Source organism: Pseudorca crassidens, chromosome 11 (assembly GCF_039906515.1).
Source record: "Pseudorca crassidens isolate mPseCra1 chromosome 11, mPseCra1.hap1, whole genome shotgun sequence".
In the NCBI taxonomy this organism is placed as follows: Eukaryota; Metazoa; Chordata; class Mammalia; order Artiodactyla; family Delphinidae; genus Pseudorca; species Pseudorca crassidens.
This window is the reverse complement of record NC_090306.1, coordinates 45,172,985-45,190,552: the sequence shown is the minus strand read 5'-3', so window position 1 is coordinate 45,190,552 and position 17,568 is coordinate 45,172,985. Positions and strand designations below refer to the sequence as shown.

At 45.8% G+C, this 17,568-nt stretch overlaps 1 protein-coding gene and 1 pseudogene across 2 annotated transcripts; both read right to left on the bottom strand.

Moving 5' to 3' along the window:
• Window positions 1-1,977: 1,977 nt before the first annotated feature.
• Window positions 1,978-5,431, bottom strand: ANKRD33 (ankyrin repeat domain 33). Of its 2 annotated transcripts, XM_067698660.1 has the most exons (4): window positions 5,184-5,431; window positions 4,809-4,934; window positions 4,481-4,621; window positions 1,978-3,348 (listed from the first exon to the last, which is right to left on the bottom strand). In XM_067698660.1, the coding sequence occupies exons 2-4, from the start codon at window positions 4,927-4,929 to the stop codon at window positions 2,627-2,629; spliced, it is 984 nt and encodes a 327-aa protein (XP_067554761.1). In that variant the 5' UTR covers window positions 4,930-4,934; window positions 5,184-5,431; the 3' UTR covers window positions 1,978-2,626. The 2 variants fall into 2 exon arrangements, with proteins under 2 accessions (XP_067554761.1, XP_067554762.1); XM_067698661.1 differs by lacking the exon at window positions 5,184-5,431 and having other exon boundaries at window positions 4,809-4,938.
• Window positions 5,432-11,142: 5,711 nt separating this feature from the next.
• Window positions 11,143-12,000, bottom strand: LOC137202910 (uncharacterized protein C10orf143-like; annotated as a pseudogene).
• Window positions 12,001-17,568: the final 5,568 nt, after the last annotated feature.

The window sequence follows — 17,568 nt, the reverse complement described above, 5'->3', positions numbered from 1 at the left end:
CAATATTATATAAATTTCAGTTGTAGGACATAGTAATCCACAATTTTAAAGGTTATATCCCATTTACAGTTATTATAAAGTACTGGCTATATTCCCTGTGTTGTACAATATATCCTTGTAGCTTATTTATTTTTTTTGTTTTGTTTTGTTTTTGTTTTTGTTTTGCGGTACGTGGGCCTCTCACTGCTGTGGCCTCTCCCGTTGCGGAGCACAGGCTCCGGACGCGCAGTCTCAGCGGCCATGGCTCACGGGCCCAGCTGCTCCGCGGCATGTGGGATCTTCCCGGACTGGGGCACAAACCCGTGTCCCCTGCATCGGCAGGCGGACTCCCAACCACTGCGCCACCAGGGAAGCCCTTATTTATTTTATACATGGTAGTATGTACCTCTTAATCGCCTAACCCTATCTTGCTCCTCCGCCTTCCCTCTCCCCACAGGTAGCCACTAGTTTTTTCTCTATATCTGTGAGTCTGTTTCTTTTTTGTTATATTCACTAGTTTGTTTTACTTTTTATGATTCCACAAGTAAGTGATATCATGCAGTGTTTGTCTTTCTCTGTCTGATTTATCTCACTTAGCATAATGCCCTCCAAGTCCGTCCATGTTGTTGCAAATGGCAAAATTTTATTTTTATGGCTGAGTAGTATTCCATTGTGTGTGTGTATATGTATATATATATAACACATCTTCTTTATGCATTCATCTTTTGATGGACACAAGAGCAGATTTATTTTCAAGTCTTTCAAAATTTGGTAATACTTGACTAAAAAGTTGAAACATTCTGTACAGAATTCCAAATAATTTATGTAGGTACTCCACCCCCAAGGAGACGAAGTATAACTCCCCACTCCTTAAGTGTGGGCTTCATATAATGACTTCCTTCTGAAGAGTGCAATATAGAAAGGGGGTAAAAAGAGGAGCATAACAGTGGAGAAACCTGACAAACACCACCTCAGCCAGGTGATCAAGTCATGTGCGTAGGAGGTACCCTGAATATGATGTGAGGAGAATGGTACATCTTCCTCCCCAAAACCCATAACCCTCATCTCTTCAGAAAAACATCAGACAAATCCCACCTGAGGGACAGTCTACAAAATATCTGACCAACCCTCCTCAAAACTGTCTAGGTCATCAGAAACAAGGAAAACCTGAGAAAACTGTCACATTCGAGAGGAATCTATGGAAACATGATGACTAAATGTAATGTGGTGTCCTGAAAGGAATTCTAGACAGAAAAAGGATATTAGGAAAAAACTAAGGAAACCTGAATTAAGAATGGATTTTATTAATAGTAATGTATTAACATTCGTTCATTAATTGTAACAAATGTACTACACTCATGTTAATAAAAGAGGACACTGGGTATGGGGTACATGCAAACTCTCTGCATGACCTTCACAACTTTTCTGTAAATCTACGACTGTTTGAAAAAATTCAGTTTGTTTTTTAAAAAGGCCTAAAGTTTCAAGAAGATACTTAGTGAAAAGTCTCCCTCCCACCCTTCATCAGCTGCTCAGTGTTCTTCCCTAAAATACTGTCATGTCTCTTTCCAGAAAGGTGCTGTGAGGCAGCATGGCTTGGTGTTAAGAGTCTGGCCCCTACAACTGGAATGGCTGGCTCTCAATCTTGATCTCTGTCAGTTTCTAGCTGTGTGAACCTGGGCAATTCCTAACCCTCTCTGTACCCTGTGTCCTCAAAGATAAAATCCTCATAGGATTATTGGGAGTTAAATGTATTAATGAATATAGTAAGCACCTTACAAGTGGTTGCTTTCATTATCACAAATAAGCAAGCAAACATATCTATGCAACAAATATGTTAAGAAAAAATACCCAAAACTTGTAAATAAGGCACACCAAAAAATCACTAAGTGCCCTTTCAAAGATATTTTAGATCATTGGCTAATAACCCCACCTATGGGTCATTCAGGGGAAGTAACTAAGTTTGCTATACGATTTACTATTGATTAGTGCGCAGACTATAAAGTTAAGAGGTTAACTTGTAGAAGATTGATAAATAGCAAATTATTTTTGTCTGGTAGGAAAAAAAAACAGTTATGGTTTTATTGCCAGGTAGGAATTGATATTTTTGTATCTATCTTTGCAATCTTATTCAAGCATTCTTTTTTCCCCTGAATGTCTATAATAGTTTTTCATTTCTTCCTTTGATCCATGCGGCTGGTTTGCTCATTAAGTAGTTAATAAATCTTGGTACTCACTACATATCTGTATTAGTCGAGTTTATCCTGGTGCAGATTGTACTTTGACAGATAGTAGCATGCCATACACACTGTTCCACCCCTTGTTTGGGGGTTTTTTCCACTTAATACATCTTGAAGATAGTTTCACATGAGAACATAAAGAGCTTCCTTACTCTTGTTTTGCCACTGTATAGAATACATCATACGGGTGTGCAGTATTTACACTCAGAATCAATTTAGCCAGTCCCCTTTTGATGGACACCTAGGCTGTTTCCACCCTTTTACTGTTGCAAACAATGCTGTATGAATAACCTTGTACACAGGCTGAGAGTACAGTCACTTAGACAGAGGTGGATGGGAAGGCAGAAGGGGCTCTAGAGGGCAAAGGAGCCTCAGGGAGGGGCCTGATTACCTAGTCCCAGCCCGGCCTATCCCTTCGTCCCCTGGCTCTGTGCCAGCCTGGCCTCCTCCTGCCTCCTCCTCTCCATCCTGAGCTCCTGGTATCTCCAGACAGGAAGGGACAGCCTTCGATTCCCTGCAGGCCTGGGCTCTGGCTTCCACTGAACGCCAGATGAGGGTGCCTTGGAGAGGAGGATCTTAGGGGCTTGGGGCCTGGGGCTGGTACTATCTCTGGGCTGGAGCCACTGATAGCACATGCTCAGTACACCCTGAGGGCTCTGGTAGGGGATGAAGACCCGGGGGCCAGGGACTTCCTGGGGGAGTTGGGGTACTGGGGGAGGGGGCGGGGCAGTGCCTAGCAGCTCTGGCACAGACTTGCTTCGAGTGCCCAGTGCAGGTGGGTGGTCAGGGCACAGGGTGTGGCAGGCAGTGGTGAGGAAAGGACTCGCCAGGCTGGTCGTGACGGTCACAAGGTGGTCCAGGACACCCCCCTCCTGAGGAGACTGCGCGAAGGGGAGGCTCAAGGTGGCCTGAAGTCGTTCTAGGAAAGACGGGGCGGCCTGAGCCTGGGCCTGTGCCACAAGCCCGGGCAAGGCTGGCCACTCAGGCTGGTAATGATGGCTGAGCTGCTCCACTTGGGGCCGCCGCAGCAGCTGCTGGATCCTTTGCACCGTGTCGAAGCTGTCGGTCAGAAATGCCCACTCCAGGGCTGTCTTGCCCCTGACAGGATCCACTGCAGTCAGGTCGGCACCTGGGGACAGGGACGGGGTGACATGGGGTAGGACAGGGATTGGTGACTTGCAGAAGGGCAGATTCTTTAGCAGCAGGACTGATTGGGGTTACATGCAAAGCCACAGAGTCCCGTCCTGTTGCAGCTGGAAGCTGGGGCCCCTCTGTGGCTACAGCCCAGAGACAGTACCAGTCCCAGATCCCAACTTCCGGTTTAGGACTGATAGAGAAATTGGAGTCCAGCGAGGGGAAAAGACTTCACAGAGACCTACTGTGTGTGTGTCGGGGGGGGGGGGTATCTCCAAAGCTGGAGAAGAAGAGACCTCCTGAGCCAAGGCACTGACCAGAGGGCTGGTGTGACGTTTGCCCAGGACGAGTGGGGAGCGAGCTGTACCCTCTGGAGCAGGTGGAGCGGGGATTCTCATGGTTCCCACTCCTGGTTCTTCTCTGCACCACCACACACCCCTAATCCTGGGCGCGAGGGGAGTGGCAGTCACTCTGAGACAAAGGAGGGGGTGTAGAGCTTCCTCCCTTCTCACCCCAAACCCAGTGTGACGGGATGGGAAAGGGAAAAGCTGGAGGCTGGGGTCCCCCAGAGTGAACAACAGAGGGCAGCCCCACCTCAGGGAGTAATGAGGGCCCGAGACTCCACAGACAGTGTGGACTTCACCCCAGAACAACTCTACACGGCCACACGTCTCAACTACCCATCACTGCATTCCTGGAACCCTGGCTCGTCAGAGCTGGAGATCAGCCCAGAGAAAGCCATCACTCTCATCTTACACTGGTGAGGCCCAGAGAGGGAAGCTGTTTGCCCACGGTCACTCAGCTGGGGGCAGAGCTGGGATGAGAACTTAGGAGTCTGGTTCCAGTTACCAGCCTTCTTTGTATTAGGTTCTCCAGCTGGTCTAGGTTACCCTCCCAAGCTTTCTTTTCTGGGACCGCCATTCGCAATGCAAATAGAGCTATCAATAGCTGGACTTTGTTGCTTGTGAGAAGCCCCAGCACACTCTCCTCCTCCAGGAAGTCAGCCTGGATTGATCTTCCATCTCCACCTCTCTCCTCATTGCAACTATGACAGCTGATTTAGTATCTGGTGGGGAGGCGTGGGGGAGGGACTGGAGACCACACATCCTGGTTCAGGCCCCATGCACCTGCCATGAGGAGGGCAGCCACACATTCAGAGCGGTCCCGCACGGCGGCCTTCATCAGCGCAGTTAGCCCCCGCTGGTCCCGGCGCTCCAGGTCAAGGCCAGCATAGTAGTTGATCAGGAGACTCACCAGAGGCACATGGCCTGCAGGGCACCAAGGGCAGAGCTTAGCTACCCAAGAAAGGGATGACAAAGCCCCAAACCCACCCTCCCCCCAACAAGGCAGCATCTGGGGTGGGAGAACGTCGGTGCAAAGAGTGTGGGACTGTGGCCGGGTCTGGGGTGGGGGGGTGATGGGGTTTGGTAAAGGGTGGGGTTAGCAGCCTCTCACCTGCTTGGGCAGCCAGCATGAGGGCTGTGTCTCCTTCTTTGTCCTGCTGGTTCACATCCAGGAAAGGACAGCGGCTGAGCAGGGCCACAACACTTTGGAAGCCGTGGTAGCATGCGACCATGAGGCCTGTCTGGGGGAGGGACAGCTCAGCCCCGGTGCTTTCCTCCATGAGCTCCTTGCGGGGGCCCTGTGCCTTCTACCCCACAACTGTCCCAGAGATGCTCCAGCCCCTGTGAAGACCCACTCTCACCCACTCCCTTCCTCCTGAGGACCCAGGCTGTGGCTGTTGACCCTGAGACTCTCTAAGGACGAGTGTGGCGTGGTGAGGACACAGAGCGCCCCCTGCTGGCCTGTGAAGCACCCAGGGTAGCTCACCCTCCCATTGCTGTCCACCTGGGTGGCCTCCTCTGGGGAGACCCCATCGTCCAGCATGGCTTGGAGCTGGGCAGTGTCATTGTGGAAACAGGCCCAGTACAGGGCGCCCAGCACGCAGCTTGGGGTAAAGGTCTCGTGGTCGGGGCAGGACAGGGTCTCAGCGACGTCCAGCCCTCCCTTCTGCAGTGTCAGTTCCTCCTCTTCCATCCTGGGGGCAAGAAGGTGAGTCTCCCCTCCTCACGCAGTTGGCATCTATAACACAGAATGAAGGGAACAGTCTCCCTGGATTCCGGGAGGGGTCCCAGCAGCTGGCCCTGAGGAGAGCTTTTGCCCGCTGGAGTCTCCCGTCGCATCCACCTTGAAGAGAGGACAAGCCCCTGGCAGGGAGGCCGAAGGGCAAGAGCCCTAAGACGGCCGAGGTCGTTCACTGCAAGTGAGGGTCCTAGCGAGAGTCAAGGAAGAGAGGCGGTCTTCTCTTTCCCATGGGACCTTACCTGGGGTTTGGAGGGTCCCTAGGAGGCAGTCATTGCTGGGGCCCAGCCTGGAGCCCACAGCATCCCCCCAGACTCCTGGGAGCACACACACCGGGTCTCTGGAGTGTCTCGAGGTGGACTAACAGCCCCAGGAAGCAACGCAGGTAACAGATGGCGCGACTTAACAGAAAAAGCTGCCTCATACACCTCGGGGCTGAGCCGGATCAAGCCGGGCTTGTTAGGGATCGGGGGGCGGGCGGGGACGCTGCTCTCCTCTCCAAGCCGACCAACACGCGCCCCAAGAGCCTGGCCGGGGTGGGCGGGGCCCGAGTCAGGGCGGCTCCTCCCCCGGGGAGGCGGCTCTGAGAGTAAGACCCGCCTCTCTGCCGACGCGCTCACCTTAGACCTTCTGGGGAGACTAGCTGCCGTAGAACCAGACCCTTCGACCATGGAAGCGTTGCCAGGTTTCGGAACTCGGCCCCCAAAGCTGAAGTCCCTTCCTCCTTGGTGGAGCAGGGCTTGGTGAGGGGGTGGGGGTGGGGTGGGAGAGAGTGCAGGTGAAGACATCTCACTAAATAGGGACTGGGACGGAGGTGGGGTGCCAGGGGTCACCTGAATCTATTTTTTGAGGTTCTGGGAAAATTAAAGTATAAAGAATTGCTTAATTAGGGGTACAAAAATCAAGATATATTAAGTTTAATGGATTAATCTGGTGTGGTAAATTAAATATGAAATATTTAAATTGTGTTAATACTTAAATCATTTAAATTAAACCATTTATTTACAATTATTTATTAAATTAATAAATTATTATTAAAGTATTCTTTAAGTTAAATTACTATTAAATATCAAACTTAATGAATTGGGTTTGGACCTCAGGTGTAGAAAATGGAGCCAATCATATTGCTCTACTTATATCACTCCCACTATCAGACTGTACAAGATCTCTCTCTTGTTTTATTTTACTTCATTTGGTTTATCTCTTTCATCCCTGATCCCCACAGCCCATCCTCCTCCTTTCCTTTACCAATTGACGCACATATCCTTGAAAATGTACACTTCATTGAAAAAGGTAGTGTTGATTTGTGTCCGTCTTAAGTAACAGCTTCGATCGTGCTACAGAGCTCATCGTGTTTGTTCCTTTTACTCAGCGTTATGTTTTGGGGATCTGGCCTTGTTGCGTTCTGTGCAGTGCGCCAGTCATGAGTGCCTTTGGTTGTAAGTAACCAAAAGCTGACCTCAGTGGTGTTGGTGGCTGCCACATTCTGGCAGTTCAACATCCACCCAAACCTACAGAAGCTGGAAAGCTAAAATGACACCTCCCAGGTTCTTGTGAGCTAGGAATCTGTGATTTAGGTCCTGCTCTTGCGTGAGGCATAAGTCTGGAATAGAACTAAGTAGCATGGGACATCCGTTTTGCTGTCACAGGTCATGACAGATGCAGGAGGGTCCTGGTGAGCAGCTTCCTGATTCATCAGCTTCCTGTAGTAGTGACTGTTGTTTTCCCCATCATAGGCAGAGGTCACATGCCTCCCAAAGCTGGGAGTTGTTCCAGGACCTAGAGCCTGCTTCTCCATTTAAACTAGCCAGATTTATTTCTGTTGTCTGCAATTGAACCCTAACTGACACATGTGGCTTAAACAAATAGAGGTTTATTCTTCATACGGGATAAAAAGTTCAGGCATAAGAAGCTGTTGGTGTTGACTCTATGTTGTCAGGGCCTTCTCTAGGAGTCTCTTGACTTTTCCTCATGGTCACAAGATGACTGCTGTACCTGTAGCCATCACAGTGAAATGTGGTGAATGCACACTATGGACTCTATGCAGCAGTTAGAAGAAATCTACCAGGTTATGTGTCAGAAATCACTGATGAGATGATAGAATCCCTGTCCATAACCTCCCTTCTCTCTAGTCACCTTTTATTATAGTTTGGTGTGACCAGGTGACACAATTTTGGCCAATGAAATGCAAGCAGCAGTCTGATGGGTGAGGCTCCCGAAAACAATCTTTGCTCTCTTGATAAAATATGTGAGGTGTACCTTTTAACCTCTTTCTTTCTTCCCTCTTATTCCTGCTGAATAGAATTCCATAGTGTGAATACATCACATATTACTTATCTACTCTTCCAGTGATGAACACCCATGTTGCCTCCAACTTCATGCCATTGCAAGTAATGCTGCAGTGAGCATCCTTGTACCTATCTAGTTGTAGACCTGAAAGAGAGCATCTCTGAGACTGCTAGGTCCTAGGGAACATACATACTTATTGACCAGGTACTGTCGGATTGCTCCCTATTTTGCAGTGCACCCACCAACAGTGCATAAAAGTCTCCCAAATCATTACAAACCCTTGTACTTATTCGGCCTTCTAATGTTTGTCAATCTGATGGTACAGAACTATAAGGGGATATTGCTATCTTACATTGGATTTTTCTTGTTATCAACAAGGTGAGCATCTCTCCACATACCTGATAGTCGTTCTTGTTTCCCCTCCTGTGAATCACCTGTTCATAGCCTGGGTCCAATGTTCTATTAGAATTTCCTGTCTTTTTCTTATTGAGTTTTCAGGAATTCCTTTTAATATTCTAGATAATACACCCATTGTCAGATGGGTTTTAAAGGTGGCAACTGTAGCGTAAACCTTTCTGTTAGCTTTATCTGTGGTGAACTTCATCGAAAGAAATCCTGAATTTTGATGTGGTTAAATTCATAAAAAATCTCCTTATACTTTGTGCTTTTGGGCCTTGCTTAAGAAGAATTTCCCACTCCAAGATCACAAGGATCTTCATCTCTCATTACTCTTGCAGTTTTATTTTTAATATTTAGTTTTTAATCCATCTGGAATTTACTTTTATATATGGTGTGAGGAAGAGAGCTGTTATGAACTGAATTGTGTCCCCCTACAATTCATATGTGGAAGGCTTAACCCCCAACGTGGCTGTATTTGGAGACAGTGATACTATGGAGGTACTTAAGACTAAGTGAGTTCATAGGGGGCCCTAATCCAATAGGACTGCTGTCCTTTTAGAAAAGGGAGAGACACCAGAGCACGCTGTCTTTCTCTTTTTCTCTCCTCCCTTCCCCCACCCCTGTGTGAGCACAGTGGAAAGACCATGTGAGGATACAGTGAGAAGAGGCCATCGACAAGCCAAGGAGAGAGCTCTCACCAGAAACCAACCCTGCTGGCATCTTGGTCTTGGACTTTCAGCCTCCAGAACAGTGAGAAAATAGATTTCTATGGTTTAAGCTTCCCAGTCTGTGGTATTTTGTTATGGCAGCTCAAACAGACTAATACAAGATCCAGTCTTTTCTCCAACTAGTGAAATAACCCCATCTATTAAACAATTCTCTTTCCCCTGATTTGTAGCATCATCTTTATCATATATAAACTTCAAATGTTCTTTAATGTTTTATGTTGTGTTTGAGTTCTTATATCATTTTACTAGACTGTTCCAGTGCTGATGCAACACTGATTTTATTACTCCAGCTTTGTAGTATGTCTGACTACCTGATAGGGTGAGTTCTCCATATTTCATTTTCTTTTTCAAAATTGATTTTTATTCTTTCATATAAAATTGCAGGACTTCCCTGGTGGCGCAGTGGTCAAGAATCTGCCTGCCAACGCAGGGGACACGGGTTCAAGCCCTGGTCTGGGAAGATCCCACATGCCGTGGAGCAACTAAGCCCATGTGCCACAACTACCGAGCCCGCGAGCCACAACTACTGAGCCCGCGTGCCACAACTGCTGAAGCCTGCACGCCTAGAGCTGGTGCTCCGCAACAAGAGAAGCCACCGCAATGAGAAGCCTGTGCACCGCCACAAAGAATAGCCCCTGCTTGCCACAACTAGAGAAAGCCCACGCACAGCAACAAAGACCCAACACAGCCAAAAAAAAAAAAAATTGCAGATAAGTTTGTTGAATTCTTTAGAAAAGATTTGCTGGCATTTTGATAGGAATTGCATTGAATTTATAGATTAATTTGGAGAAAGTTGACTGCCTCACAATGTTAAATTTTCTCCTCCACAAACATGGTATAGATCCATTTTCCAGGTTTTCCTTTATGTTCTTCAGCAGTGTTAAATTTTCTCCAGCAAGGTCTTATACATTCATTGTTAGGTTGATTCCTAGATTCTTTATCGTTTTCCTTGCTATTGTAATTAAAGTCTCATATTTTTGTTTTTGTTTTGCTTATTGTTGACGTAGATTTAATTTTTTCTTTCTCTTTCTTAGACCTCATATATGCTGGATCAGATTAATCGCAATCCCCCGTTCTCATTATTGGTGCCTGTGTAGTCTGCTTTTATTTAGCTTATTAATTAGATAATTATTTTTAACAAGGCAATAAATACCCATAATACCACCTCCAAATGAAAGCTTGAACTTGACAATACACTACGTGATTTTCCCAATGTATCCCCTGCCTCTCCCCATCCGAGGCAGCTCTAATCCTGAATTTCATGCCCTTTGTTTTGTTCCTTTATATATTGTTTTATTGCATCTTTAGGTATTCCTTCAAAGCATATATATTATGTATATTACACATATATAATTCTAGTATTTTAGCTTAAAGGACGTAAATGCTGTACGTAGCCTTCTGCTGTCTACTTTTATCACTGAATAACATTGCTAAGGTTCGCTCATATTGTCGTGTGGTGCTACAGTCCGGTCATCTTTGTTGCTATGTGTATATTCACTCCATTGTGTGAATATACCACAGTTATCACGCTGCTTTATTGATGGATATTTGGGGGGTTTCCAAGTTTCTGCCACTATAAATTGTGCAGCTATGAACACTCTTCTTTTTTTTTTTTCTGATCCAGCATGGAGGTATGCAAGATCTTAGTTACCTGACTAGGGATCGCACCCGCGCCCCCCTGTAGTGGAAACGCGGAGTCTTAACCACTGGACCGCCAGGGAAGTCCCAAACACTCTTCTTTTTTTAATGAGAAATTTCCATTTTAATATAAAAGTGGTCCTGTGCCTGATAACTTCAGTTAGGGACTCACACAGAACAGACTGGGTACTAGCATTTAGTAAAATTCAGTTGAAGATTATAGTGCATTTTAAATATAAAAATAAGACTTTTCGTTTAAAAAGAGTACATAGCCCTGGATACATCCATAAAACAATGGAAAAGTATAAAGCAGGGCTACATCTAGTTATGGGTCCATAAGCCACAGGATTCTCAAACCTCACAGGATGTTTGATACTGAATTTTCTTAAACTTTTAAATAATGCAATTGATCTTCTCAGGCAAGATGCATTTGAAAGGAGGCCTGGTGAGTAATAACATGTGGAGGCTCTTCTGAAGTGACGGGATCCTCCTGGCTCTGGCGCAGAGGCCCATGGGAGTACCTGGCGGAGAGGACAAACCGGGCTGCTATTTGAGCAGGTGGGCACCCACCTCCATCCATGAGAGGTTTACATTTGCTGGCACACGAGGGTTCCAAACCACAGTTGGAATCTTCCTTTTTCAACTTGCATCTTCTAACAATTCTCTGTATGGTTAAAATGTCCAGATTCCCCCGCAGTGCATCTGGAGCAAGGCTGAGCCGAGGAATCCCCACACTTGGTCTCCCCTGGCCACTGTCTGTCCTTCGTGCTCCTCCCGGCTCCAGGATTCCAGGGTGCTCGCCTTCACCTGGAGGCAGCCCTGCTCCTGTGCAGCTGCCTCCAATCTCCTGCAGGCCATTTTCCAGTTCCTCGGAATCTGCAGCTCCTCTGGCCTCTGCCGTCGCCACCGGACCGGGGCCAGAGTGTCCACGCTGCCCCAGGCCTGAATCCGCCCAGCCTCTCATCAAACGCTCTTGCATGATTGTGTATGCAAGAGTATTCTAGGAGTGGAATTGCTGAGACAAAAATCATTTAATTATACAATTTTAGGAGATAATGCAAACTTGTTTTCCAAATTGTTTGTACCATTTATAACAGAACCCAGTAAATGTAAAAGACCCTGTGAGGCTTCTTCCACTCTTGTGTTGTCAGGCTTCTAATTTTTGCCAGTTAGAAGGATGTGAAGTGGTATCTCATTATGGTCTTGATTTGCATTTCCCTAATAACTAATATGGTTGCACATCTCTTCATGTGTTTGTGGACTGTATGTAATAGAATTCTCTCACTGGATGCAGGCTACCCAACTAGAGAGTACATTTTCTAGCCATCCTTGCATTGAGTATGACTATGTGATTAAGCTCTGGCCTAAATTGACTCTTTGTAAGTGCAGATGGTATGCTCAGTTTCTAGAAGTATCTTTAATGCAATGGGAGTGTGTTCTTCTCATCTTCACCATCTTGCCTTCTGGCTGCAGACGTTATAGCTGGCGCTAAAGCAATCATCTAGGACCATGAGGCAGAAGCCATATGTTAAAGATGAAGGAACTACAGAGAAGGCACCTGGTTTATTTGTCTATACCTGGGCCCAAATCACACTGTCCTAATTACTGAAGCTTTAAAAGGAATCACGGTGTCTGCCAAAGCAAGTATTCCCACTTTCTTTTTCTCCTTTAACAATGTCTTGACTACTCTTGGTCCTTTGAACTATTGGTATTTTGAATGTTTGTCAAATGTGACAGACAGAAGACGGCCACAAATCCTTTGACACTTCTCCTACTGGGAGGTGTTCTATTTACCTTTCCCTTGAACCTGGCTGGTCTTAGGGGCTCATGGCAGAAGTGATGCTGTGTGACATCTGAAGCTGGATCACCAGAAACCTTTCAGCTTCCCCCTTGGAAGTCACTCTCCAGACACTCTCTCAAGTTATTCCCTCTCAGGATGCAGCCACCATGCTATGAGAAGTCCAGCTTGTAGGTGCTATAGTTGACAGCCCCAGCTGAGTTTCCAGCCTCCAGCCGGCATCAACAGCATCATGGGAGTGAGCCACCTTAGGCATCCAGCCTAGTTGAGCCTTCAGGTGACTCCAGCTTTGCAATGAACACCTGTCTGCGACCCTATAAGAGACTCTTCTATTTAATCTGTAGATCAATTTAAAGAAAACTGATACCTCTGTAATATTGAATCTTCTAATCCTTAAACACGGTCTATCTTCTGTTTATTTAGATTTCTTTAATGTCTTCAATATTTTATAGTTTTCTCCCTAAAGGTCTGTGCTAGAGACTTATTGTGCCCACCCGTATTCAGTTCTATCTCTTCCAGACATATGGAGGATTATACTTCTCCAGCTCTCTTGCAACTAAGCGACGTTGTGTGGTTAATTTGTCTAATAGGCTGTGAGTGGAATCGACAATGTCCCTTTTGAGCCTGTGCATTCACTTGCTAATGTAAGACCCTCCAGCAGCTTTTTTCCTGCCTTGGTGATGGCAGAGGATGCCTCGTGGCAAGATGGTGGAGGCACAGGATCAAAGCAACCTGAATTACCAAATTGCTACCTGGATAATCATCCAGACACATGGCAGATTTTGAGTGAATGAGAGTGAGAAATCAACTTCTTGTGTGTGTTAAAGTACTGATATGTGGTTGACTAATAGAACATTTTATATTGTCCATGTTTTGATAGATTTTTTTCCTACATACATTCTGATGGTAGGTAAATAGTATCCTTTTATTAATTTTATTAATATTTTCTAACTGCTTATTCCTATATTCTATATTTCTACATATTATTTTTACATTCTATTTTATATTTTATGTTTTATTCGGATAGAATATATTTTGCATATTAATTTTATATGCAACAAGCTTTCTAAACTTTCTTATTGATTTTAATAATTTATCTATAAATGCTTTTGGATTTTTGCACCTATATTCATGGATGAAATTGGCCTCTAATTCTCACTTTTTATCACCCTTGTCAGGTCTTGATATCACAAAATAATAAGTCATAAAATAGGCTCATATAGTAAGTTGAGAAATATTCTCTCATTCTCTCTTTTCTGGAAGAGTCTGTGAGGGGATCATGATTATTTGTTCCTTAATATTTGTTACTCTTCCCAGTGAAATCAACCAGGCTGTAGTTTTCTTTTTTCTTTTTTTTAATTTTTTTTGCGGTATGCGGGCCTCTCACTGTTGTGGCCTCTCCTGCTGCGGAGCATAGGCTCCGGACGCACAGGCTCAGCGGCCATGGCTCATGGGCCCAGCCGCTCCGTGGCACGTGGGATCTTCCCGGACCGGGGCACGAACCCATGTCCCCTGCATCGGCAGGTGGACTCTCAACCACTGCACCACCAGGGAAGCCCTGGACTCCTAGCTTTTTACAGAAATCGTCTATGAAATTCCTCACCTTGATTCTGTCAGATATAAAGGCTATGGAAATTGAAGCTCAAGTTTGCCTAATTCAACAGCTCAAGCTAAAGTATATTCTTTGTTCTGTTTCCCTGAGTTTCTGCCTTCCCTTAGATTTTAACCTAATAAATTCTTGCTATCTGGCCAACTCTTCAATGCTTTTAAAATAATTTGTATTTTAACTTGCATTTTTACTGTTTTACTCCGAAAGATTAGTCCAGAGTCTAGCCAGTCATATTATTGGAAATAAAATTTCCTCTAATCATAATTAAAAATCAACCTAATAGGAAAATGGGCAAAAGACATGGTAATTAATTCATAGAAGAAATACAAATGGCCAAAATAAATATATGAAAAGATACTTCATCTCACAAGTAAGCAGGAAAAGGCAAATTAATGGGGACTTCCCTGGTGGCACAGTGGTTAAGAATCCGCCTGCCAATGCAGGGGACACGGGTTCGAGCCCTGGTCTGGGAAGATCCCACACGCCGCAGAGCAACTAAGCCTGTGCGCCACAACTACTGAGCCTGCGCTCTACAGCCCGTGAGCCACAACTTCTGGGCCCACGTGCCACAACTACTGAAGCTCGCACGCCTAGAACCCGTGCTCTGCAGCAAGAGAAGCCACCGCAATGAGAAGCCCACGCACGGCAACGAAGAGTAGCCCCCGCTCGCCACAACTAGAGAAAGCCCACGCGCAACAATGAAGACCCAACGCAGCCAAAAATAAATAAATATATTTAAAAAAAATAATGAAATATCAATATTACTCTGGACCATCAGCTTAACAAAAATTAAACACTAGTAATGTTAAATGCTTACACTGTTGGAAGAATGTAAATTAGTATTTTTGGAAAGCATTTTGACAGTGTCTATCAAAATAACAAATGTACATACACATTAATCCAGAAATTCTGATTTTAGAAATCTTTCCCAAAACAGCACTTGCATATGTGAACAAAGATATACTGTGTATAACTTTGCAGTGTTATTTGTATTAGTAAAAAAATTTAGAAACCACTTAAATGTTCATCAGTAGAGGAAGGGCTTGGGAAAATATGCACGTGTAGATTTTGCCGTCATTTAAAAAAAAAAAAAAAGATAGGGGAATTCCCTGGCAGTCCAGTGGTTAGCGTTCCACACGTCCACTGCAGGGGGCACGGGTTCGATCCCTGGTCGGGGAACTAAGATCCCACATACCGTGCAGCATGGCCAAAAAAAAGGATAGATCCATATGGATTGCTCTGAAAATATCTCTGAGAAATGTTGTTAATTGAGAAGAAAAACTCAATGTAATATATATATCACGTGTGTGTGTGCACCCGGGCACAGTTGGCTGCTTACATATATGTAAGTAATGCATAGAAAGGCCTGAAACAGTAGTTCTCAACATTGGCTGCACAGTGTAATCACTTGAGGAGTTTTAAAAATAGTGATGCCTGGGGACTTCCCTGGTGGTCCAGTGGGTAAGACTCCACGCTCCCAATACAGGGGGCCTGGGTTCAATCCCTGGTCGGGGAACTAGGTCCCACATGCATGCCGCAACTAAGAGTTCGCATGCCACAACTAAAGATCCAAGTGCTGAAACTAAGACCGGGCACAGCCCAATAAATAAATAAATATTTTTGAAAAAATAGTGATGCCTGGGACGCACCCCAGAGATTCTGAGGTAATTGGTCTGGGGCACAACTTGAGCAAGGGGATTTTAAAAATCTCCTCATGTGATTCTAGTGTGCAGCCAAAGTTGAGGACTACTGTAAAGAATGAAGCTCATTAAAATGTTAGTAGTGGGGACTTCCCTGGTGACACAGTGGTTATGACTCAGTGCTCCCAATGCAGGGGGCCCTGGTTTGACCCCTAGTCAGGGAACTAAATCCCACGTGCATGCTGCAACTAAGAGTTTGCATGCCACAACTAAGGAGCCCTGGAGCGACAACTAAGGAGCCTGCGAGGCACAACTAAGGAGCCCACCTGCCACAACTAAGACCCGGTGCAACCAAATAAATAAATAAATATTTTTTTAAAATGTTGGCAGTGATTCACTTAAGGAGGGGGATAGGAATGAGATGAAAGGGGACCTTCATATTTTGCTTTTTAATGTTTGAATCTTCCACCAGGATAATTACTACTTGATAACAAAAGGGGAAAAGAAAAGAATCAGAAAGATTTCCCTAGTTCCTCCTCTTCCTCCACAACCTCTGCTGTACAGAGTTCATCATTGCTCAGTGCTATCTCAGAAATTCATTCACTCAATAACTATTCATTGAAACCTACTTTGTGTCAGGCATATATTTTGGCTCTGGTGCTTTTCACACTAGTTATCATTAATCTCATACTTGGCTATTTCCCTCACCTTGGTCCCTCTGTCTCCTGCCTCTAGCACAGGGTCCGCCACTCAGGAAATGTGAATTTCCTGAGGCTCTCCTCCGGCCTGAAGAACCCCTCAGCACCATTCAGGAGTGACTGTACTAGAAGGATAGGAGCCTTTAACTTGTGCTGAGAGGCCCCAGGAACATCTAGCGAGGTAAAGGGGATTTCACATTTTGCTTTTCAAATTCTCTTCCCGAAAGCCTTGAGAAGCTCCTGCCAGTTCAGTACACACCACCCCCCAGCCTCTGCAAGGGTCCTGTTTCTGAAAGGCCACTCTCAGCCAGCAGGTGGCAGCCCTGTGCAGGGATTGGGGGAGCATCCCCACCCAACAGAGTGGAGGCTATAGCAGAGGGTTCTGGGGACAGGGGCAGGTGCAGGGTCTTGGCAGGACTAGTGCACAGGGGGAGGAGAGTGGTGGAGTTCGATTTGTGTCGCAAACCACAAAGGACAGGAGAATTATTTTTGTAGGTCATCATTCGTCAACTTCTCCAGGCACCCAGAAGTTTCATGAGCTTTCTTTTACATTCCATCTGCAGCGATGCCCATTTGGAGGTGCCCCGTCCAGGCCTCGGGAGACCTCTGTGTCCCTCCCCCACCCCTGCTCAGTTCCTCAGCCTGGGTCTTGACCCTTCCTGTGTATGTCTTTGCTGATAGAGATGATTGCAGCAGGGGGGGAGTGGAGGTTGCTGGTTAATGTGTCAAATAATGGATAACATCCTGGGTGATACAGGTAACTTTCTGTCAGGTACATTTCCTTCTGGAGGCTCCGTGTGGTGGCCTCAAGGATTAACCGTGAAGGAATTGTGCAGGCTATCCTCCTTTTGATCTCTGAGCTGCTGGGGTCTGACAGGAGTTTACCAGAATGCTCTTTTCTTGCCACTCCAGTTTCTCTTCAGCTTAGTTCTCGTCACTGCCTTCTGTCTGGCCATCTTTTCAGTTTTTGATCTTTCTCATCCTTCTGTCTGGGTCTTTCCATCTTTTGACCCCTCTAACTCTCTCTCTCAAGCCCTGATAATACACATTGTTTGGAGCACCGGCTGGATTCTCTATCTTGCTCTCTGACTGTCATGCCATATCTCCAGCCATCTAATCCTCCGGGCTGGGGTTTGCAGGAGTCTTGACATGTGGAATTCAATCAGAAAAAAAGGGGGAGTTTGGGGGAGTGCACAGTGGCAAATCTTCAGATAAAGAGCTGAGAAAGCGCTTGGGTCCAGTTTGGAGCACAGACCAGTCACCCGTCAGGAGCCAAGTGTCCTCTCATCTCATCCTCTTCCTTTCTTCCAGGATCTTTTTCCAGCATGAACCAC